General features: G+C 43.0%; 1 protein-coding gene across 1 annotated transcript; it reads right to left on the bottom strand.

Moving 5' to 3' along the window:
• Nucleotides 1-17,735: 17,735 nt before the first annotated feature.
• On the bottom strand, nt 17,736-24,827 carry LOC123399958. Its single transcript, XM_045094352.1, has 3 exons — nt 24,805-24,827; nt 20,723-21,117; nt 17,736-17,845 (listed from the first exon to the last, which is right to left on the bottom strand). Exons 1-3 carry the CDS (start codon nt 24,825-24,827, stop codon nt 17,736-17,738), a joined length of 528 nt encoding a protein of 175 aa, XP_044950287.1.
• Nucleotides 24,828-24,887: the final 60 nt, after the last annotated feature.

Genomic DNA, 24,887 nt, shown 5'->3' on the forward strand with positions numbered 1-24,887 from the left:
TCAGCTGGCTTTGAGGAACCAGCTGGAGCAGAGTCATCGGCTGGCTTTGAAACAGCAGCTGGAGCAGAGTCATCAGCTGGCTTTGAAGCAGCAGCTGGAGCAGGGTCAGTCTCACCAGCTGTAGCAGATTCATCAGCTGGATTTTCCGTGGTGATTTCCTCAACTGCCAGTTCATCCACACGGCTTCCTTGAGGGATTTCCTCAGCATGAGCAGTTTCATCAGCCGGTTCTTCAATCAGAGGCTGAGGAGTTGGTACTGGAGGGGCAGCTTTCTTTTTGTAGTTGTTAACAGCTTCAGTGGCAAGTTTGATGAAACTGCTTTTGAGACTTTGACGGTCAAAAAGCTTGGAGTACTTATTTGTCAAAGTCTTCAACTCAGCCTATGTTGACACCAGTGCATCAGGCGTCAGGTTGAAGAGATTCTGCCTGAGGAATTTCTTCTTTTTGAGCTTAGCAACCTTGGCCTGTTTGGCTTGCTGCTCCTTCCACTTGAGCTCGTTGATGAATGTGGCCACCATGTGGCTGATGCCTGGGGGAAGTTTCAAATCATCAAGTGGAGTGTTGGGGTCCTCATACCAGATGCTGATGTAGTCGAGGAGGACTTTTGGGTCCATGGCGAGAGGAATTGAGCTGCCAGAAGCTTGAGCTACCCTCTCTTGTTTGTTTCTAATGATGGCCTACAGAGTGTCATCATCAAATTCATCACTACCTTCTGATGCAGAAGAGACCTTGATGATTTTGCTTGGGTTGGGTCTTGTTCCTCTCCCAGCAGTCACCTTAGTCTTCAGAGGAGTTGGTGAAGACTTTGTCTCCGAGCTTGTTGTAGATGGGAGTGAGGAGCTGGAGACAGCGGGCAGTGGCTTCACTACCGGCTTCTGTTCAGGCTTTGAAGCCTGTGGTGGTGCTGAGGATTTTGGTGCTGAGGGTTTTGGTGCTGATGTTGGAGCTGTTTTCTCTTGAGGCTTTGAAGCCTTTGGTTTTGGTGGCACAGACTTTTGTTGAGGAATTGCCGTACTAGAAGTCTCAACAGCTGAGGAAGTAGCGGCAGTTGAAGCAGCAGCAGATTCTTCATTGAACTTCCTCACGCAGCCTCTGCCTGCTTCTTGAGTTTTGACAAGTGTTTTGCCTTTTCCTGAGGATAGTCATCAATTGTTTTAAGGCTTGAGGGGTCTGCTGCTTGATAATCCTCAAGTGGAGCCCGTTTGCCAGGAGGCTTCAGAGCGAATTTCTTCGCGTATTTGGGAGTGACGAATTTGTACTTCTTCCACTCCTTAGCCCATCGGCGTTCTATCTTCTGAAGCCAGATCTTTCTCTTGGGCATAGTTTCATTTTCATCAGGAGTGCGGTAATCCAGGTATATATCCTCAGGGATATCTTCGGCAGTATTCTGCTCAAGTTTCTTGCCTCCCTTTTGCTTCCTTTCATACCCCATTTTCTTCAACTGAGGATTTTGCTGATGAGATTGAACTCTTGAGGATTCTGATGAGACTTGAAGATTTTCTTCAAGAAACGCTGCAAATGAGTTAATTTGATGAGAACTGAGAAATTCATCAGCTGACATGTGTGTACCTGTGAACAGAGTATAGTTGCGAGGAATTTGGAGAGGTCATATGCGTTCTCAGATTTGAAGAAATGAAAAAATTTGACAGTTGAGGAATTTGACCAGTGGTTGAGGAATTTGTCTAAGCATACTGTTCTTGGGTTCCAGAGTTGTACAGATCCTAAAATTCGCACAACTGAGGAATCTCGTGAAAATCTTAGATGCTTAGTGAAGTTCATCAATAGTTTGGTGATAGGAAGTGTTTGAGGAATAAGAAGCAGATGGATTCTTGAGGAAAAACAGATTTCACATCTCACAGGTAAAATAGTAGATCAAACTTGCTGTAAAAATAGGGTTTTTATTTACCCTAGATGGCGCGCATGAAGAATAGAGAAGATTAGCAGTAGAAGCTCTTTCGGTGCGTGTCCAATGTGCCCTAACTCGGCAGCACAAGACGGCTATGGCGGCGGCGGACGAAGATGGTCCAACTCCGGCGTGGTTTCGGCGACGGAAAAGTCGAGGCAGTGAAGCTCTTCTTCGCCGGCATCGAGACTTCTAGCGGTGGTGCTAGGGTTTGGAGCTTTGCTGTAGCAGGAGGGCGATGGAGCGAAGAAGATTTTACCGAGGGAGATGGGGACATATTTATAGCGAGACGGTAACTGTTGGCGCGAGGAAATCGGAACAAATAGCCCCTGTCTCTACGTCTCCGCAGGACACGTGTAGCTCACAAGAGAAGTGGTGGAGATCGTGGTTATCCGAACGAGGAGACTGGGGTTCAGTTACAGTGCATTAAAAAACATTTTTGAAGATTTGAGGATTTTGTTACAAAATCATCAGCTGACAAGGACGCAATGAGGATTTCAAACAAAGTTTCAAGTAGAACGCATATGAAGAATTGAATAGACTGTGTGAGAATAGCATAGAGGGAAAGTTGGGTCCGATCACATTCACTTAGATGAAATATCAAATGGAATAAATAGCTATAAGTGAATGCTGTTGAGGACTTGAAATCACAGTCTATCTAGGTAAATGAAAATCATCAAGTGTTTTTGAAGATTTGAATAACTTGAGGATTTTATGATAAATTGTCACTATAATGAATTTCAATTGTGAAGAAAAACGATTTTGAAGAACAACTGTTTTGAAGAAAATCAAATTTTGAAGAAATGAAGCTTTGAAGAAATTCAACTTGAGGAATTTCACGTTGGGCGGTGGCGTGACCCACCATATAAGAATGTTGATTACACACGCCACGTACAATTGTCGTAGGGCCCTGAGAATCAATTTCTTCGTTGATTTCTTCACACTAAGAGTGATATTCTTCATTGGTTGAAGAAAATCGATTCATCGTGTGTTGCGCATCTAAGTCATCAATTTTGCATAAGTGTTAGGATGTGTGCATGTTTTTACAAAACATTTGAAGATTCTAAGATATTTAGCTCACACTGCAACTTGCAAAACCTTTTCTCATCCAAGGGCTTAGTGAAGATATCAGCCAGTTGATCATCGGTCTTCACATGGTCGATGAGGATATTGCCCTTGAGGACATGGTCCCGAAGAAAATGATGACGAATTTGGATGTGCTTGATCTTCGAGTGTTGTACTGGGTTGTATGCAATCTTGATTGCACTCTCATTGTCGTAGTAGAGAGGCACATTCTTCATGTTGATTCCGTAGTCCTTGAGGGTTTGCTTCATCCATAGCAATTGAGCACAGCATGAACCAGCAGGAATGTACTCAGCTTTGGCAGTGGAGAGTGATAGCAGTTCTGCTTCTTTGAGGACTAGCAGACTAGTGATCTTCCGAGGAAATGGCATGTGCCAGAGGATGACTTGCGATCCACACGGTCACCAGCATAGTCAGAATCAGAATACCCTACTAGATGAATATTTGAGCCCTTGGGATACCATAATCCTAGTGTTGGTGTGTGAGCTAAGTATCGAAGAATATGCTTCACAGCCTTATGGTGTGATTCCTTCGGTTTTGCTTGAAAATGTGCACACATGCAAACACTAAGAATTATATCTGGCCTAGATGCACATAAATACAATAAAGAGCCAATCATAGAGCGATATACCTGCTGATCGAATTCTTTACCATTTTCATCAGTGCAGAGGTGGTCGTTGGTAGGCATTGGTGTCTTGGCACCTTTGCATTCATGCATGTCGAATTTCCTCAGAACATCCTTGAGGTATTTCTCCTGTGATATGAAGATTCCATTGCGTTGTTGACGAATTTGAAGACCTAAGAAGAATTTCAGCTCCCCCATCATAGACATCTGATATTCTTCACTCATCATGTAAGCAAATTCATCACTGTATCGTTTGTCAGTACAGCCAAATATAATATCATCGACATATATCTGGCACACAAATAGCTCATTATCATAGGATTTAGTAAAAAGAGTTGGATCGAGTGAACCAGGTTTGAAGCCTTTCTTCATGAGTAATTCCTTCAATGTATCATACCATGCCCGAGGGGCTTGCTTGAGACCATAGAGCGCCTTTTTGAGTCTGAAGACTTTGTCTGGATTCTTTGGATCCTCAAAACCTGGGGGCTGAGCAACATATACTTCTTCCTCAAGCTTACCATTGAGGAATGCACTTTTCACATCCATTTGATATAAGATGATGTTATGATGATTAGCATAAGCAACTAGTATTCGAATAGCTTCAAGTCTAGCAACAGGTGCAAAAGTTTCATCGTAATCTGTTCCTTCAACCTGGGTGTAGCCTTGGGCTACAAGTCGTGCCTCGTTCCTCACCACTTGACCGTCCTCATCTTGCTTGTTTCGGAAAATCCACTTGGTGCCGATGATGTTGTGCTTGCGAGGATCTGGTCGTTTGACGAGCTCCCATACGCCATTCAGCTTGAATTGAAGAAGTTCGTCTTGCATAGCTTGGATCCACTCCGATTCCAGAAAAGCCTCAGCAACTTTTGAGGGTTCTGTGATGGATACAAAGGAACAATGCCCACAAAATTTAACTAAGTGTGAAGCTCTTGAGCGAGTGAGAGGACCTGGCGCGTTGATGTCGTTGAGGATTTTGTCAAGTTCTACTTCATTTCTAATCCTCGGATGAGCTGGTTGAGGATTTCGTCTGGGCTGAGGAAGTGGTTCTAGTGCAATTTCCTCAGGAGCATCTTCTTGATTTTCATCAGTGATGGGGATCGTTTCTTCACCAATTTCCTCAGTGGGGACAATGTCTACAGTAGGTTTGAGCTTTATTGCTTCCTCAGGAGACAGCTTATCTGGATCAGAAGGCAATTGCTCTCTTTGCGAGCCATTAGTTTCATCGAACTGCACATCTACAGTCTCAACAACTTTGTTGTGATAGTTGTTGAAGACTCTGTAGGTGTGCGAGTCCTTTCCATAACCGAGCATAAAACCTTCATGTGCCTTAGGTGCAAATTTTGAGCTATGGTGAGGATCTCTAATCCAACATTTTGCACCGAAGACTTTGAAATAACTTACATTGGGTTTCTTATCAGTGAGGAGTTCATATGAGGTTTTCTTGAGGAATTTGTGAAGATATACCCTGTTGATGATATGGCATGTAGTGTTGATTGCTTCAGGCCAAAAGCGACGAGGAGTCTGATATTCTTCAAGCATAGTTCTTGCCATCTCAACCTAAGTCATGTTCTTCCTTTTGACGACACCATTATGCTGACGAGTATAAGGAGCAGATAATTCGTGAGTAATACCAAGTTCATCAAGATAATCATCAAGACCAGTGTTTTTGAACTCTGTTCCATTATCACTCCTAATATGTTTGATCTTGATGCCAAAGTTCGTCGAGGCCCTTGAAGAAAATCGTTTGAAGATTTCCTGCACTTCAGTTTTATACACTATGATATGCACCCATGTATATCTGGAATAATCATCAACTATGACGAAGCCATATAAAGATGCTGCATTGGTTAGTGTGGCATAGTGAGTAGGTCCAAATAGATCCTTGGGCTACAAGTCGTGCCTTATTCCTCACCACTTGACCATCCTCATCTTGCTTGTTTCGGAAAATCCACTTGGTTTCGATGATATTGTGCTTGCGAGGATCTGGTCATTTGACGAGCTCCCATACTTCATTTAGCTTGAATTGAAGAAGTTCGTCCTGCATAGCTTGGATCCACTCCGGTTCCACGAAAGCCTCAGCAACTTTTGAAGGTTCTGTGATAGATACAAAGGAGAAAGGCCAACAAAAGTTAACTAAGAGTGAAGCTTTTGAGTGAGTGAGAGGACCTGGCGTGTTAATGTCATTGGGGATTTTGTCAAGTTCCACTTCATTTGCAATCCTCGGATGAGCTGGTTGAGGATTTCGTTTGGTCTGAGGAATTGGTTCTGGAGCAATTTCCTCAGGAACACCTTCTAGATTTTCATCAGTAATGGGGATGATTTCTTCATCAATTTCCTCAGTGGGAACAATGTCTTCAGTAGGTTTGAACTTTATTGCTTCCTCAGGAGATAGCTTATCTGGATCAGAAGGCAATTGCTCTCTTTGCGAGCCATTAGTTTCATCGAACCGCACATCTACAGTCTCAACAACTTTGTTGTGATAGTTGTTGAAGACTCTGTAGGTGTGCGAGTCCTTTCCAAAACCGAGCATAAAACCCTCATGTGCCTTAGGTGCAAATTTTGAGCTATGGTGAGGATCTCTAATCCAACATTTTGCACCGAAGACTTTGAAATAACTTACATTTGTGAAGATATGAGGTTTTCTTGAGGAATTTGTGAAGATATACCCTATTGATGATATGGCATGCAGTGTTGATTGCTTCAGGCCAAAAGCGACGAGGAGTCTGATATTTTTCAAGCATGGTTCTTGCCATTTGTACCACAGTCCTGTTCTTCCTTTCAACGACACCATTCTGTTGAGGAGTATAAGGAGCAGATAATTCGTGAGTAATACCAAGTTCATCAAGATAATTATCAAGACCAGTGTTTTTGAATTCTGTTCCATTATCACTCCTGATATGTTTGATCTTGATGCCAAAGTTCGTCGAGGCCCTTGAAGAAAATTGTTTGAAGATTTCCTGCACTTCAGTTTTATATAAGATGATATGCACCCATGTATATCTGGAATAATCATCAACTATGACGAAGCCATATAAAGATGTTGCATTTGTTAGTGTGGCAGAATGAGTAGGTCCAAATAGATCCATGTGAAGCAATTCAAATGGACGAGTAGTGGTCATGATAGTCTTCGGGGGATGCTTGCATCTGGTCATTTTCCCTGATTCATATGCACCGCAGAGATGATCCTTGAGGAATTTGACTGATTCGATGCCGATGACATGCTTCTTCTTCGCGAGCGTGTGCAAATTCCTCATGCCTGCATGACCGAGTCTTCGATACCACAGCCACCCTTCTAAGGTTTTTGCTAGTAAGCAAGTGGTCGGTTGAGGACCTGTAGAGAAATAAACAATGTACAAATCCCCTCTTCTGACACCTTCGAAGACTTTGGATCTGTCAGATTCCATGATGACAACACATCTATATCTACCAAAGATAACAATCATATCAAGATCACAAAGCATCAAGACTGACATGAGGTTAAATCCAAGGGATTCAACAAGCATCACTTTGTCCATGTGCCTATCCTTGGAAATAGCCACTTTGCCAAGTCCCAATACCTTGCTTTTACCTTTGTCAGCATATGTGATTTGCTTCAGAGGTGATGGAGTTAGTGGCATATTCATCAGCAAACTTTTATCACCAGTCATGTGATGTGTGCAGCCACAATCAAGAACCCACTCACTACTCTTGGGTTTGTCATCCTGTAGATGAATTAGTACAGCTTACCATCTCATATGCTTCAGACTTGAAGAATATTATATCAATTTCATTAGATAGGAATTTCATAATAACAGAATTAAAAGGACGTGTGAAATATTTCTATTTCATCAATATTAGCTTGCGTCCTATCAAGCATTTTCCTCAGGTCTCCAGCAAATTCTTTAGATGATGATTTTCATCTGGAGACCTGGCCTGCAGAAGTGATTAGTTCAATTTCTTCACCACACACATCTGAAGGGGTGGTAAAGCGTTCATCATCCTGCGAGCACCATATGAGAAAGGGGGCATTGAAGCTAATGCACTTCTCTTAACAGTAGGGGGGTTAAAGTACTCATATGAATATGCAGAGAACTAGTTTGAGGATTTATGAACATAATTATTTGAAGAATAACGCTCATATTCATATTCCTTGTAGTTTCCCTGCATGTTAGAAGCATTGGCACAGGTACGAGCATAGATTTGACCAGTTGAGGATTTTGATCCTCTTGAAGACTTTGGTCCTCCTGAGGAATTTGATTTGGGGTTCAGATTCTTCATTGGAAGTGTCATGAGGACATTCACCTAAAGATTTTCAAGACAACTATTGGGAACCTAGATTTTCCTCAGGGGAGGGCCATTCCTGCAGTTAGTTCCAACATATCGAGCAAATACTTCACCGGCTTGATTTTTGAACAGTTTATAGTTGGAGTCAAATGACTCATCTGGGGAATAGGATAATTCACATGAAAAACCAGTTAGATTGGATGGATAAAAAGGAGGCCCAGTAGCAGCAACCCATGAGGTTTTGGGATACTGCTTAGGTTTCCAATAAGATCCATCAGCATTCAATTTCCTCTCAAAGGCAATTCCTTCTTTCCTCGGGTTCCTGTTCAAGATCTGCTTTTTGAGCACATCACAAAGGGTTTGATGTACTTTGAGACTTTTGTATATGCCTGTCACATACAATTCCTTCAGCCCTACATTTTCATCAGTGGCATTTGTGTTTTCCTCAAGTGAGGAATTTGACACTACAGGAGCAGTTGAAGAATTTGTAGCAATTGAAGCATTTGATGATTCTGGTGAAGAATTAGCAGTTTCACGTTCAATGCATTTAAGACATGGAGGAATGAATTCAGCTTGAGCAGCACTGATCTGTTGAGCTAGTAATGAATCATTTTCCATACGAAGATCATCATGAGAAATCCTCAACTTCTCTAGATCAAGCTTCCTTTGGAGAAATTCATAGGAAAGTTTCTCATGATCAGCGAGGAGTGTATCATCACGATCTTGAAGACTATCAAATCTAGACTAAAGACTTTTCACATCTTCAATGAGGATTCGGGTAAGATTCATTTCATCATTCAACAGATCATCGCTTCTATCTAGCAGTTTCTGAAGCTTTTCCAAGGCAGTTTGTTGTTTAGTGGCAATGATAGCAAGTTTACTATAACTGGGTTTTTTATAATCATCAGGTTCACAGTCACTTGAATTAGAGGAGGAAGCATCATTCGGTACCTTCGAACCTTTTGCCATGAAGCAATAGGTTGGAGCGAAGTCATCAGCATAGTCATCAGTGTGGATGGTGTTATCATTTTCTTCAAGGTTGAAGATTGATTGCTGACGAATGTGGTTGCAAGTGCAAGACTAGCCTGTCCGGATTCTGAGTCTTCATCAGAACGCTCCTCTTCATCACATTCCTCTCATTCTTCCTCGGAATCCATTTCCTTGCCAATAAGTGCCCGAGCCTTTCTGAAACTAGTCTTCTTGTGCGATGAGGACTTTGAAGATGAGGATTTTGAAGATTTCTTCTTTTTCTTTGAGTCATCAGAACTGCCATCCTTGTATTTCTTCTTCTTTGATTCATTTCCCCAACGAGGACAATCAGCAATGTAGTGACCTAATTTATTGCGTTTGTGGCAGGTTCTTTTCTTGTAGTCCTAAGATGAAGATTCTGATTTCCTCATATCTCTTCTTGAAGATTTACCGAACTGGCCACGTCGTGTAAACCTCTGGAATTTCCTCACGAGCATTGCAAGCTCCTGCCCAAATTCTTCAGGATCACCAATGCTATCATCCGAGTCTTCTTCTTCAGATGAGGAAATTGCTCTAGCCTTTAGTGCATGTGGTCTAGAATAGCTTGGTCCATATAGATCTCTCTTTTCTTCTTGTTGGAATTCATGAGTATTGAGTCTTTCGAGAATATCAGCTGGATCAAGCATCTTGTAGTCTGGTCTTTCTTGAATCATCAGAACTAAAGTATCAAATGAAGAATCCAAAGATCTTAGCAGTTTCTTCACAACTTCGTGATCAGTAATGTCTCGAGCTCCCAGTGCTTGCAGTTCATTTGATATGTCAGTGAGGCGATCAAAGGTATCTTGGCAGCTTTCATTGTAAAACCTCTTGAAGCGATTGAAGAGATTGCGAAGAACATCAACACGAGAATCAGGCTGGGTTGATACTCCTTCATTAACTTTGGACAATCTTTGCGAGATAAGTTTCGCTGAGCCCAAAGCACTCACTCTGCCATACTGGCCTTTGCTCAGATGGCCACAGATGATATTCTTCACTTGAGAATCAATTTGCTTGAATTTCTTCACATCAGCAGCAGACACACTAGCAGAGATGATGGGGACGCCATGTTCCACAATATACCAGAGATCATTGTCAATAGCTTGTAGATGCATCTGCATCTTGGTCTTCCAGAAGGGAAAGTCCTTTCCTTTGAAAGTAGGGCATGTTGTAGTAACCTTAATCATGCCTGCAGTCGACATAACTAAAACTCCAGGTGGTTAAACCAAAATCACACAGAACAAGGGAGTACCTTGCTCTGATACCAATTGAAAGTGCGTTATATCGACTAGAGGGGGGTGAATATGAGATTTTTAGAATTTCATCACTGAGGAAATTCCTTTTGAGGAAATTCCGCACTGATGACTAACTTACAGCGGAAACAGCAAAGGATCAGGAGTGCAAAGTTTCACTACAACGGTTTTTCAGGATGAAGAATGTGAAAACAGATTGCACGGTAAGCAGGCACGCAGAAAACAGATGAGGATTAACTTGCGTGAAGAATTTGGGGTTGAGGAATTTAAGAGAAAGTCTTCAGCAAATTCTTCAAACAGTGACACTGAAAATCATCAACACATAATCAGAGGAATATAAAGAGTTGAGGAATTAGAACTCGTTTCACAGCGAACACAGTAGTTGATGACCCAGTTTCAACTGCTGCAACAGTTGTACATATGGTTTGGAGCGGCTTGGTATTGAAACTAAAAGACACACAGCCCGGGACACACAGTCCCTACCGTATTCTCCTTGGGCTAAGAACACACAGTCCTCGCCCAACACTCGTGGTAAGTCTTCAGGGCAGACTTCCAAACCCTCACAAACTTGGTCACCCGGCGATCCACAATTGACTGCTGGATTGCTCTAGACCATGACGCCTAACCGTCTGGAGGATGCAAAGTCCTCAAAGGTAAAAGGCTTCAGTCCCACACACGAACAACTTCTTCAGTGATGCTCAATCACTTGGTTCTCGGTTTGTGGTTTGGTGTTTGGGGTATTTCCTCACTGATGAATTACTCTCGAAGACTTTGAGGAATTTGGGTTGCTCTTATGACAAGTGTGAGATTCTAACGAAGCAGCCAACCAGCTAATGGTTGTGGGGCGGCTATTTATAGCCTGGGAGCATCCCGACATGATTTGACATTAATGCCCTTAAATAATATGACCATTGGTTTGGATAATACCAATGATGTGGCGTGGCTATCGAAACGGTCGGGACCCTCAACTGTGAGAGTCCTCATGTCACTCATATTCCTCACTTGATGCTTTTGGTACGATTAGGCTTGGGTTGAGCATCATGAGGAAACTCATTCCAATGTGTTACCTCGACCCCCTTTAACAGTACGGTGTTCCTATTACTCAAGTGGGAAGAAAACAAAACAGAAAGAGTAAATCTTCATGCTTCAAAGTCTTCAGAATGATTTTCTTCAGGACACACCGAATTCCTCAATTTCAATATCTTCATGAGGAATATCAATTTCATCGCAAATTCTTCGCGATTCAAATCTTTAGCTTCAGACCAATTTCTTCAACCGAAGATGTACATTTTTAGGGGTCGATATTCATCGAATATTTCAAACTCCTCAGCGACTTATAGATCCTATGTACACTCAAGAACACATTATATACTTAACCTATAAGTCTTCAAACCACCAAAATCACTAAGGGGCACTAGATGCACTTACAACAACCAACCAAAGTTGATTTTTCGAGAACCAGCTCCTGTTTGAAAGGACGTCTGAGCCAGAAAGATAATTTATGATAATCAAGTGATGATTGTGTGTATTCACACAAAGGTTGAACCAATAAGAAAAAAGGAAAATCACAAAGGATTTTAACGAATGTTGCTAGACATATGGATTTAACCATAATGCAAGTAGGTGAGAAAGGTCATGAACAATATGCTACTGAGGATTTGGGAAGATCAAACAGTAATTCGAGGGACTTCAGAAACCCATGACAACTGAGGACGGACGAATTCCCGGTAAGATAATTCGTTGTACCTTGTATAACAAGAGCAAATGGAAAAGAAAGTATGAACGACGTTTTATGCAGTCATCCATAGGGGTTGACGAAGGAAGGGAAATCGCAAAAGGGATGAGCACAAGTTCTCGAGAGAACATCAGAGAGTATCTTCAGAGTCTTCTGACGAATCAAGCCATTGTCTCAAATGCAGGCCTCTCCGCGAGGAAGTATTTATGAGGACCTAAAGTTAGAGTTAGCAAAATCTTTAACCCGAAAGAGAAAGAGAGATCAGAACCCAGAGTATAGAAAGGGGTAAAAGATACTAATACCGCCTGATTGAGATGTGGGCCCATAACCCACACAACAATGTTAGTAAAGTTTTTCAAGTACTAGACTCAACTTCGGCCGAGGAGTTGGAAAGGGGGCTACCTACAGGCAGACAACTCTGATACTAACTTGTGACGCCCTCGATCTGATCGTACGCTAATCATACACACAAATGCGTACGGCCAAGCTCAAGGACTCATAGGAAGATATCACAACACAACTCTAGACACAAATAAAACATACAAGCTTCATATTACAAGCCAGGGGCCTCGAGGGCTAGAATACAAAAGTTCGATAAACACACGAGTCAGCGGAAGCAAAAAATATCTAAGTACACACATGAAACATGACGATGCCTTAAAGAAGGCTAGCACAAAAGATACAACGATCGAACGAGGCAAGGCCTCCTGCCTTTGAACCTCCTAAACTACTCCTGGTCGTCAGCGGCCTCCACATAGTAGGGGGCACTGATACGTCTCCAACGTATCTATAATATTTGATGGTTCAATGTTATTATCTTGTCAACTTTGCATGTTTTGTATGCATGAATATGTTATTTTATATCTTTTTTGGGACTAACCAATTAACTCTGTGCCAAGTGCCAGTTTCTGTTTTTTCGTGTTTTTGACCTTTTTTAGAGGAGAATTTTAAACGAAGTCCAAACGGAATAAAACCTGCGGGATGATTTTTTTCCATAACAGAAGATACGCAGGGGACTTGAGAACCAAGGCAAAGGACCTCGGGGGAGGTCACAAGCCCCCTAGCCGTGGCCTGGGGGGCGCGCCTAGCAGGCTTGTGGCCCCCCGTGCTCCTTTGCCCTACCTCTTCCACCTATAAATTCTCTAAAAATCCAAAACCACGAGAGAGAGGCTCGAAAATACTTTTCCGCAGCCGCAAACTTCTGTCTCCGCAAGATCCCATCCGGGGACCGTTCTGGTGCCCTGTCGGAGGGGAGATTCGGACACGGAGGGCTTCTTCATACACACCATTGCCTGTCCGATGATGCGTGAGTAGTTCACCACAGACCTTCGGGTCCATAGCTAGTAGCTAGATGGCTTCTTCTCTCTCTTGGATCTTCAATACAAAGTTCTCCATGATCTTCATGGAGATCTATCCGATGTAACTTTCTTTTACGGTGTGTTTGCCGAGATCCAATGAATTGTGGATTTATGATCAGATTACCTATGAATATTATTTGAGTCTCCTCTGGTCTCTTATATGCATGATTTCGTATCCTTGTAATTCTCTTCGAGTTGTGGGTTTTGTTTGGCCAACTTGATCTATAATTCTTGCAATGGGAGAAGTGCTTGGTTTTGGGTTCATACGCATTGTGTTGTTGCCATCAAGGGTAAAAAGATGGGGTTTATATCATATTGCATGAATTTATCCCTCTACATCATGTCATCTTGCTTAAGGCGTTACTCTATTTGTTATGAACTCAATACACTAGATGCATGCTGGATAGCGGTCGATGTGTGGAGTAATAGTAGTAGATGCAGAAAGTATCGGTCTACTTGTCTCGGACGTGATGCCTATATGTATGATCATTGCCTTAGATATCATCATGACTTTGCGCGATTCTATCAATTGCTCGACAGTAATTCGTTCACCCACCGTAATACTTGCTATCATGAGAGAAGCCTCTAGTGAACACTATGGCCCCCGGGTCTACTTCACATCATATTTTCAGATCTACACTTTATTTTGTTGCACTTTCCACCTTCAGATCTCACCTTGCAAATAATCGTGAAGGCATTGACAACCCCTTTATAGCGTTGGGTGCAAGTTTGTTTGTTTTTGCGCGGGTACATTGGTGGCTCATCTTGATACTCTTACTGGATTGATACCTTGGCTCTCAAACTGAGGGAAATACTTATCGCTACTGTGTTGCATCACCCTTTCCTCTTCAAGGGAAAAACCAACACAAGCTCAAGAGGTAGCAAGAAGAATTTCTGGCACCTTTGCCAGGGAGTATTCAAAGTGAAGCATATCCAAGTAACTATCGCAAACTCATCTCTTGCATTTACATTATTTTCCTTTTGCCTCTCGTTTTCCTCTCCCCCACTTCTGAAAAAAAATACGAAAATATTTGCCTTTTTCGTTCGCCCTTTTCTTTCGCTTGCTTTCTGTTTGCTTGTGCGCTTGTTTGCCTGCTAAGACCTGTATGGCCCAACCAAAGGATTATGATGCTTACTATAAAAGGTTGGAAGAGATTGAAACTAGTGTTAAAGGCTTCATGTCTACATAGTTTGATTATAATAGTTACTTTCGTAGAGAACTAAGGGAGCACAATTCTTTTATGGCTTTTACGAATAAAGAAGTTGATGGTATGGCCAAAGAATTCCTTGTGTTAAATTCTTAGTTTGCTCGTCTTGAAAAATTGGTAGGCCAGATTTCTGATAAACAGGCTACCTTAGTCAATAAAATGGCTGCTAAACCTGAAATATGTGATGAGAATCACGAAGATCTTAAAGTGCTTGGTGTGACTCCTATTGAATCCTATGAGTCCACTTTGGTTGAGAAATGCCCCAATGATTCGGAGTCTATTTATCTTGATGCTAAAAGCACTGAAAGTGGAGTAGAGGATATCAAAACTTTGAGTAGTAATGAAATTACTACTTTGGATTTCAAGGAATTCAATTATGATAGTTGCTCTTTGATTGAATGTATTTCCTTGATGCAGTCCATGTTAAACTCTCCACATGCTTATAGCCAAAATAAGGCCTTTACCGATCATATCGTTGATGTTATGATGAAATCTATCGAAGAGAAACTTGAGTTGGAGATATCTATTCCTAGAAAACTTCATGATGAGTGGGAACCTACTATCAAAATCAAGATTAAAAACTATGAATGCAATGCTTTGTGTGATTTGGGTGCTAGTGTTTCCGCTATTCCAAAGTCTTTATGTGATGTTCTAGGCTTCAATGAGATTGATGAGTGCTCTCTTAATTTGCATCTTGCGGATTCTACTGTTAAGAAACCTATGGGAAGGATCAGTGATGTTCTTATTATTGAAAATAGGAACTATGTACCCATAGATTTCATTGTGCTTGATATTGATTGCAATCCGACATGTCCCATCATTCTTGGTAGACCTTTCCTTAGGACTATTGCTGTTGTCATCGATATGAAGGAAGGGAATATTAGATTTCAATTTCCATTAAAGAAGGGCATGGAACACTTTCCTAGAAAGAAAATAAGACTGGCATATGAATCCATGATGAGGGCTACTTATGGTTTGAGCACCAAATACGACGATACTTGATTCTATCGCCTTATGCCTAGCTAAGAGCGTTAAACAATAGCGCTTGTTGGGAGGCAACCCAATGGATTTATCTTTGCTTTTTGCTTTCTGTTTTGTTGTGTCCACACCATCATAATTCTGTTATGATTGTGTTTTTTGTGTTTCTTTTTGTGTTTGTGCCAAGTAAACCCTTTATGATTAGTTTTGGTGATGGTTGTTTGATCATGCTGAAAAAGACAGAAACTTTGTGCTCACGAAATTATTTTTAATTCCTATCCAGAAAGAGATTTTGAGTTTGTTCTTTTTGCTGCTGGTTTATATGCAAATTGCCCTAAGTTTAATAATCTTTCAGAATTTTTGGGATACCATAAGTACACTAAGTATACATATTGCTATAGACTGGTCTGTTTTTGACAGATTCTGTTTTTAATGTGTTGATTGCTTATTTTGATGAAACTATGGATAGTGTCGGGCGGTACTAGCCATGGAAAAGTGAGAATACAGTAATCTAACATCAATCTAAATAGAAATCAAGTTTACTATAGTACCTAAAGAGTTGGTAGTTTGTTTTCTTATGCTAATGATATCACGAGTTTCTGTTTAAGTTTTGTGTTGTGAAGTTTTCAAGTTTTGGGTGATGTTCTCATGGACAATGGGATAGAGAGTTAAAAGACCTTAAGCTTGGGGATTCCCAAGGCTTCCCAAGCCAAATTCAAGGACACCAAAAATCCTAAGCTTGGGGATGCCCCGGGGAGGCATCCCCTCTTCCGTCTTCAATCCATTGGTAACGTTACTTGGAGCTATATTTTTATTCACCACATGATATGTGTTTTTCTTGGAGCGTCGTGTATTATAGGAGTCTTTTTTTTATCGCAATCATCCTTGTTGCACACCTTTTTGAGAGGGACATGCACTCATCGTGAATTTGCTAGAATACTCAATGAGCTTCACTTATATATTTTGAGTTAGGCAATTTAGCTCGCATGTGCTTCACTTATATCTTTTGAGCTAGATAATTTTGCTCTAGTGCTTCACTTAAATCTTTGTAGAGGACGGCGGTGTCATATTTTGTAGAAATAAAAACTCTCGATCTTCACTCATATCTTTTTGAGAGTGCTCTCTCTCTCTCTCAGTAACTTGGTAATTGGCGTGTGCTATGAAATTAGTCCTAAAGATGATAGGCATCCAAAGAGGATATAAAAAACTTCCATATTCAAGTGCATTGATTAGTAAGAGAAGTTTGATTCCTAACAATTAAGTTTTGAGATATGGATTTGGTAATATTAGAGTTATGTTAGTAGGGTGTTGTGAATTTAGAAATACTTGTGTTGAAGTTAGTGATTCCCGTAGCATGCACGTATAGTGAACCGCTATGTTAGGAAGTCGGAGCATAATTGATTTATTGATTGTCATCCTTTGTGTGGCGGTCGGGATCATGCCACAAGAAAGAAGTTTCAAAGGAAAAATATGTTAGGTAGCATTCCACATCAAAAATTCAGTCTTTATCACTTCCCTACTCGAGGACGAGCAGGAGTTAAGCTTGGGGATGCTTGATACGTCTCCAACGTATCTATAATTTTTTATGGTTCCATGCTATTATGTTGTCAACTTTGGATGTTTTGTATGCATGAATATGCTATTTTATATCTTTTTGGGACTAACCTAATAACTCATTGCCAAGTGCCAGTTTCTGTTTTTTCCGTGTTTTTGACCTTTTTCAGAGGAGAATTTTAAACGGAGTTTATATCATATTGCATTGTGTTGTTGCCATCAAGGGTAAAAATATGGAGTTTATATCATATTGCATGAATTTATCCCTCTACATCATGTCATCTTGCTTAAGGCGTTACTCTATTTGTTATGAACTCAATACACTAGATGCATGCTGGATAGCGGTCGATGTGTTGAGTAATAGTAGTAGATGCAGAAAGTATCGGTCTACTTGTCTCGGACGTGATGCCTATATGTATGATAATTGCCTTAGATATCATCATGACTTTGCGCGATTCTATCAATTGCTCGACAGTAATTCGTTCACCCACCGTAATACTTGCTATCATGAGAGAAGCCTCTAGTGAACACTATGGCCCCCGGGTCTACTTCACATCATATTTTCAGATCTACACTTTTACTTTGTTGCACGTTCCACCTTCAGATCTCACCTTGCAAATAATCATGAAGGGATTGACAACCCCTTTATAGCGTTCGGTGCAAGTTTGTTTGTTTTTGCGCTGGTACATTGGTGCCTCATCTTGATACTCCTATTGGACTGATACCTTGGTTCTCAAACTGAGGGAAATACTTATCGCTACTGTGATGCATCACCCTTTCCTCTTCAAGGGAAAAACCAATGCAAGCTCAAGAGGTAGCAGGCACCGTCGGGGGTAGCAGTCGTCATCGGCGGGATATGCCATCTCCTCGGTTCCATCATCTGGTCGAAGCAACATATCAAGGGAAAAAGGGGAAGAAAAGCAACGGTGAGTACTCATTCATAGTACTCGCAAGACTGACATCAAAAATTCTGCTAAGTATGCATCGGTATCAAAGAAAAGGGTTATATGTGGACTGACTGCAGCAATGCGAGAATGAGAGAGAAGGCCTTGTCCTATGAACGACTAGCATCTTCAGGGGTCTTGCAGCAATGGACGGTAGTATAACAAGAACACAATAATAGTCATATTGTTGTAGCAAATTTAATATGAGGTCATGCCCAAAGATCCTTCCTCGACTCCCTGCGAGAAAGCAATCCCGGAGCAAACATTCCACTTAAGTAACAGTTCAAGATGTATAAGATCATGTCACAACTCAAAATCGTCCTGTAACCATGGACACAGCTACTCAAATAGTTAATTTCATCCCTGCGCGGGTGCACCACGGTACCAAACATGCTTGATAAACTCTGGCCGGACACACTTTCCTAGGTCAGGCCCGGCCTGGGAACATCAACACGTTGTAGCCCTACCTAAGCTCAATAGAGAGGCTAGCCCGCCAGTCTAAATCCTAAGCGCGCAGGGGTCATGGGCCCATCACCCTTTGCGCTCCTACACGATGCGATGGCGGACGATGTCAGTCCTGGCACCTCTTTTACAAGAACGCTTATCCAGGACACTCGGGCGCGTGCCGCTCCATTGCTGACGACTGAAGAGCTTCGGCTGATACCATGACGTCGAGTACCCATAACTTCTCCCACGTGAAGGTTAGTGCAAAAAGGTCTCCCTACCAACTCAGATCAAATACCCAAATCCATTAGCATTTTAATTATCTCATCACTTCATCCACGTGGGAATCCACCGCAACACACCATTCATCAAGTTCTCAATAACAAGGTCAAGTAGTTGTGCGGCTGTAACATCAGAGGGATCCGAGGTATCACCCTCGATGGATTCCGAACGATGTAACCGTCAAGGTGGTCAGGGAGGAATCACTCTCGATGGGCCACGCTTGATGGGTTGTACAACAGAGTCGTTATCGGAGGTGGTGAAGGAGGGATCACCCTCCGAGAACTACCACCAGTCAACTACACCACAATGCTAACATCGGAGTACGTAACAGGGTGTCACCCTCGGTACTCAATAGTTGCTCTGTAGCATCGTACAACTAAGGGGGTGTGAGTGTTGTGACGGGTCATGGTTCGTCGATCAGATGATCGAGACTTGATGAAGAAGCAGGGGCAACTGGACTAAGGGTCAAAGGGGATGACTACTCCACCTATACTAAACAGTTTTAAGGTGCAGTAGAATAAAGTGGTAGTTTATCAAAAACAGGCTATGCATCAGATATAGGAGCTAACTACAAGAGTAGCAAAATTCTAATGCAATAATGAGGGAGAAAGAATAGGCGATATAGGAATAATCAAGGTGGTTGCTTGACTTGTTTCTCTACAGCAAAGGGTTGGTCGTCAGGAGGGTAGTCGTACCCGGCAGGAGCGTCAGTCTCGAGGTCTACCGGTAAGAAGGGGGAAGAAACAATAAATATAAGCATAGATGCAACACTATGTATGACATGGCAATATGCAGGGCTAGCCATGCACTAACGCAGCATTAGACGTTATAGACAGATCGGGAAAATATCTGGCGATATTTCATGGGTCTCCCTCTACTACCGGACAAGCGAAACGGACGGAAAAGTTCCATGTTCACTATGTTGAAACGTGTGAAAGACAAACGGATAGCGTACCCGGGTTCGCCTCGTTTTTCTGATCAACTTTCATGTACAAATTATTTTCATCAGGATTATGGATTATTTTATATTAATTTTCAAAGATATATTAATATCCAGAAATTATTTAAAGTCATTTTGATTCAAAAAATCATTTTTGAAATCAACAGTCAATAGTCCTATTGACTGGTAAGCTCTGTCGAGTGGGTACCTTGTGTCATACTCACATTTTAATTTAGTTTAATTAATAATTAACTAGATTAATTTAGGGGGCCCCACCTATCATTCTCTAATTAAACTAAACTAATTAACAGGTTTAATTAAACATTTTTAGTTAGTTTTAATTGGAGCTGGTCCCACATGTCATACCCTACTTACCTATTAATAGATTCAATTAAACAGATTTGTTTTAGTTAACCTAATTATCTAATCTAATTGATTAAAGAGTGATCTCAGAGGTAAATTAAGCCATGGGTTAATTATTTAACTAATTAACTTAATTACTATTTTAATCGTTATTTTTATTTTACTTTAGAAACGTTTAGTGGGGATGGCCCCACGTGTCATAGGGCTAGGGGGTTAGTGGGGGCATTAGCCTTTAATCCAATTAGTAGTGGGGGTTAGTGGCGGAGAGCCGGCCCGCTGTGGCCGCGGTTGTGCGGTACGCACACCGCTACTGGTCGGGCGAGGGCGCGGCGAGGCCGTCGGGCCAGCGCAGCGGCGAGTCGGGCGAACGGACAGTCATGGCCGGGGGCGGCGCGGGCGCCGACAGTAGTGGTAGGGGCCATGGGAGCAGCAGCGGGCAGGAGAGGCCCGAGCAGCAATGGCCACGACGAGCGCGGGGTTAGCAGCGGCAAGGTCAGCGAGCGACGAGAAGCGCTAGTGTCGCCGGTGAGCACGGGCATGCTACAGTGGCACACACAGGGCGCGGTGCAGAGATGTGGGAACAACAATGGGCGCGGCTGGGTGCGACACGCCGGAAGCAGCAAAGGGAGGGAGCGGACCGCGTGTAGGCAGACGCGTGAGCGCTCAGAGGCAGGAGTGCATGCGCATGAGAAGCAGAGCTTCAGTCACGACGTCCGAGTACGGGGGTGCCTTAACAACGATGGAAACGACAGCGAGGGAAGAGGGAGACGGAGGAGGGCCTCACAGGGGAGGTGAGGGAGGCGCTCGGGGAAGCCGGGGCTTGCTGGAGTCGAGCGCGACGAGGCGACAGCCAGGCAGATCCTGGCGAGGGGAACAACACATGAGACGTTGTGGCGCTCCTCGGCGTCGATCTTGCGACGTAGAGGAAGAAGGGGACCCCCTGGAGCTGCTAAACGACTAGGCGCTGCTCGGGGAGGTGCCGGAGCGTGCGGACATCGGCGGCGCGGCGACTCGAGGCTCGGGCGAGGGAGGAGGATGAGGGGAGACCGGGAGAGGCGAGAGGGGAAACGAGTTAGGGTCCGCGCGAAGGGGGCGGTGGCCGGCGTTATACAGCCGCGGGATGGCTGCCACCGCACCCTTGCCAGTCTGGGACGTGGCCAAATGACCACCACGACCCTCCTGCCTCCATTTAGCAGGAGGTTGGGGTGAGTGGGGTGGGTTGGGCCCGCTGGAGGGGCTAAGGCCTAGGGGAAAAACAGGGGACTTTTCTTTTTATTACCTTTTTATGTTTTTATTAGTTTATTTCTACTGTTTCATTTTACTTCCTCAACAAAAGACTTGAAACTTATGGAGTTTGGCCCAATATTTACTTTGCAATATTAGCACTACTACAAAAAGTTTGGGGGCAATTGAAATATGTTTAAACTCATATAAGGTGATTAAACAAATAATGTTTTGAGGTACTAAAATACTTTGTAAAAAGTAGTTTACAATTTCATAAATACGAGGAGAATATTTGTAACCCATTCATAATTTTTATTTGCTGATTTACCAAACTTTTAAATCCACTTTTTGAAAGAATTTAAATTGCAAGAAAATTGAATTAGGGTTTGATTCCAATATTGATCATACTTGGATTAGCTTAATCCTCATATTATTGTAGCTTGAATACAAGGATTACTGTAGTACTTAATCGAGGGTGTCACAGCACCAGTTGTCCACAAGGCAATAGGGCACGCCCTAATGCCTTGTGCGTCCCACAAGCAGCCTGTGGTGCCCATATTTCTGCCATGTGATGGTTTTTAGCCTAAAAACAAAGAGGATACTTTCAGGATGAAGCATTAATGTCTCCAGGCGGAAACAGGATCATGAGCACTTCTGCTCTACGTTAGAGCGATTCTGTGAGGGAAGTTTCCCTCCGTGAGGGAGAAATTGAAGCCATCGTCATCACCAACGCTTCCTTATTCCTGGAAGGATCAATCTTCATCAGCATCTTCACCAGCACCATCTCATCCAAAACCCTAGTTCATATCTTATATTCAATCTTTTTCCTAAAACCTCATATTGGTACCCATGGGTTGCTAGTAGTGTTGATTACATCTTGTAGTTGATGTTAGTTGGTTTATTTGGTGGAAGATTATATGTTCAGATCCTTAATGATATTCAATACTCCTATGATCTTGAACATGAACATGCTTTGTGAGTAGTTACTTTTGTTGTTTAGGACATAAGACAAGTCTTGTTATAAGTAATCATGTGAATTTTGTATTCGTTCGATATTTTGATGATATGTATGTTGCTCTTCCATTAGTGGTGTCATGTGAAAGTTGAGTACATGACACTCGCCATACTTGGTCCTAAGGGAAGACATTGTGGAGTAATAATTAGGTGATGGGTAACTAGTGTGGCGGAAGCTTAAACCTAGTTTATGCGTTATTCCATGTGGGGCTGATTTGGATCCACATGTTTCATGCTTTGGTTAGATTTATCTTACTTCTTCTTTCATAGTTATGAATACTTGCGAGAGGGGGTAATCATAAGTGGGTCATTTTTTCAACTAAGAATAGTGTCCAATCATCGGTCCACCCACATATCAAATTATCAAGGTAACAAACGCGAATCAACTAAACATGATGAATGTGACTAGATGAAAAGTCCCATGTGTCCTCGAGAACACTTTGATTTATATAAGAGAACTTTCGAGCTTGTCCTTTGCTATAAAAAGGATTAGGCCACTTTGCTACACCTTTGTTACTACTGTTACTTATCACTTTTTACGAATTATCTTGCTACCAAACTATATATCACTCTTACTTACAGCACTTGCACAGAATACCTTGTTGAAAACCGCGCGTCATTTTCATATTGAAACGACTATGATTGATCACCTATACTTGTGGGTCATCAGGATACGATGGGGATCGAGATGCCAACCATGGAGGAGGTTAACATCGAGGTATGGGAGCGCCTGCATGTACTGCTAGTGCCACATAGCTTGCTGGACTCGGATGTACAAGCGCTTGCGTTTCCGCGGCGATGCTCCACAGTGAGGTGTCGGCAGCGTCCGGGAAGATTTTGTCCGTGGGGGTGAGCTTGCCCTTTCCTTTGCTGAAAAACCCCATGGTGGATGGTGGATGGAGCCGGCTAGGACTAGGGTTTGCTGTTGACGGCCAGGGCGCAAGTGTGGGCAGATGGAGACGGGGAGAGAAGTGGATGAGGTCTCGCCAGCCGCATGCTTCCATTAAAAAGGATGATGACCGATAGCTTACATTCACTGTCAGGCGGGCGAGTTAGATGGTCGCATTTAATATGACTGAGGGTGCTGGATGGGCAACAGAGAAGTGGGGCCGCAACGAACACCGAGAAGACGTGTGTCGTGTTCGTTTCTTGTCTACGTGGATGCAAGTGCGGCCAAAATTTGAGCCTGAAAAGCATCCAAACGGACACGACGTGGATGTGTTTTAGGTTTGGATGGGCGCGTCAGGCCGACGCTTTTATCCCTTTTGACTCAAACGGATACGGGTGGGCTATTCGGATCGACCCGTTGTAGTTGCACTAACTGACCGAAAACATCTCATGCGTCGACCGCCTCCTATCTTGCCACATGCTTCATGGACCCTGCACACCCATTTCACCTTATCTCCAACTAAAGCGAGTACACCCACATGCTCCCCGATCCCTCTTCTCCTACCTTCCTATTCCTGCCATGGGTCCAAAAAAACCTCACTAGTCACATCATTTAGAGCATCTACGACTAGGCACCAAACTCCCCTAAACGTCGAGCCCGGTCAATGACCGATAAAAAGCAAACCCATACGGATGCCTCAAACGAATCTCAAACATTCAGCCTGACTGGCAAACCTCATATCTAGTCAAATATAGGCCGACATGAAAATCCCAGACGTGACCGGACGCGCCCATAATGTCAGACTGACGATGGGGTCCCATTGGGAGACACCCATAAACGCGATGGTTCGACGAGCATCTTCTCCGATGAGGCTGAAGGTCGCGTGACGCCACTCTGGCTCATCGCTCGAGGGCTGGAGTTTGGCTTTTTAAGGCGGAAGGTGTCTCCCAACACTACCCATATCCACTTCCTTCCTCTTCGCGCCACCAGTCTGAGTCCATCCACCTTTCTTTTCCCACTGCGTGCGGCTTCACCATGGTCCTACAAAAGAAGACATTGTATGCTCTGCTCACACCAGAGATCTTTTTCCAAATTGAGGAGGAGATCCGGACGAGACGCATCGCATCACGCATGCCTTCGGACTCGCCGAAGCTGCAGGAGAAGGAAGAGGAGCGGATCTAGAGGAGGATGATAAGGGGATCTGAAGTAGGACGAGGTGGAGCAGCCAGAGAAGAAGTTGGCGCTGGCTGCGAGCTTCAACATGAAGGACTCATGACAGAGTTCTCGGTTTCCCAAGTGGCGGAGGTTATCTGATCTACATAGTACATAGATTTCCTCGTTTGCATGTTTTGTATGGATTTAAGCTTTCAAGTATGAGATAACTGGATGTAGAGGAATGATTGATCACTGTCTGCGAGTGTTGGAGGGTCGGGATATGCTATCCACGGTAGATTCTCTTAAGGCATCTCCAATGACGACTCGCAAAATTTCCTCATGCACGCGTCCACGGACAAGGGGGGCCAATACGGGGAACCGGATGCATGAGGATGCAATCCAACTGTAGTGGCATACATTTTAACAACAATTTAAACCAACCGGACGAAATTTGTGCAAATCGAGTGAATTTAATATAAACATGACAGATTTCATTTGAAATAGGATAATTTGTACACAAAACCAAATGATATTTCGTCCAGTAAACTAAAAACCTTAAGTTAAAACCCTAAACTACCTTTTACGTGACGGTGACCTTGTACGCCATGTCGGGCTGGCCAACGACTCCTCCGCCATCGTCGCCCGCTCCGTCGTCCGGCTTCAGGCG

This window comes from Hordeum vulgare, chromosome 1H, assembly GCF_904849725.1.
Source record: "Hordeum vulgare subsp. vulgare chromosome 1H, MorexV3_pseudomolecules_assembly, whole genome shotgun sequence".
Lineage (NCBI taxonomy): Eukaryota > Viridiplantae > Streptophyta > Magnoliopsida > Poales > Poaceae > Hordeum > Hordeum vulgare.

Bases quoted from the DNA above. Each gene is read 5' to 3' on its own strand.
- LOC123399958 (XM_045094352.1), bottom strand. From the start codon at position 24,827: ATGGCGTACAAGGTCACCGTCAC. The intron at 21,118-24,804 runs GTAAAAGGTAGT...AAATGGAGGCAG, and splicing joins GCGTACAAGGTCACCGTCAC to GAGGGTCGTGGTGGTCATTT. The intron at 17,846-20,722 runs GTGAGGCCCTCC...TGCTTCGACCAG, and splicing joins GCGCCTCCCTCACCTCCCCT to ATGATGGAACCGAGGAGATG.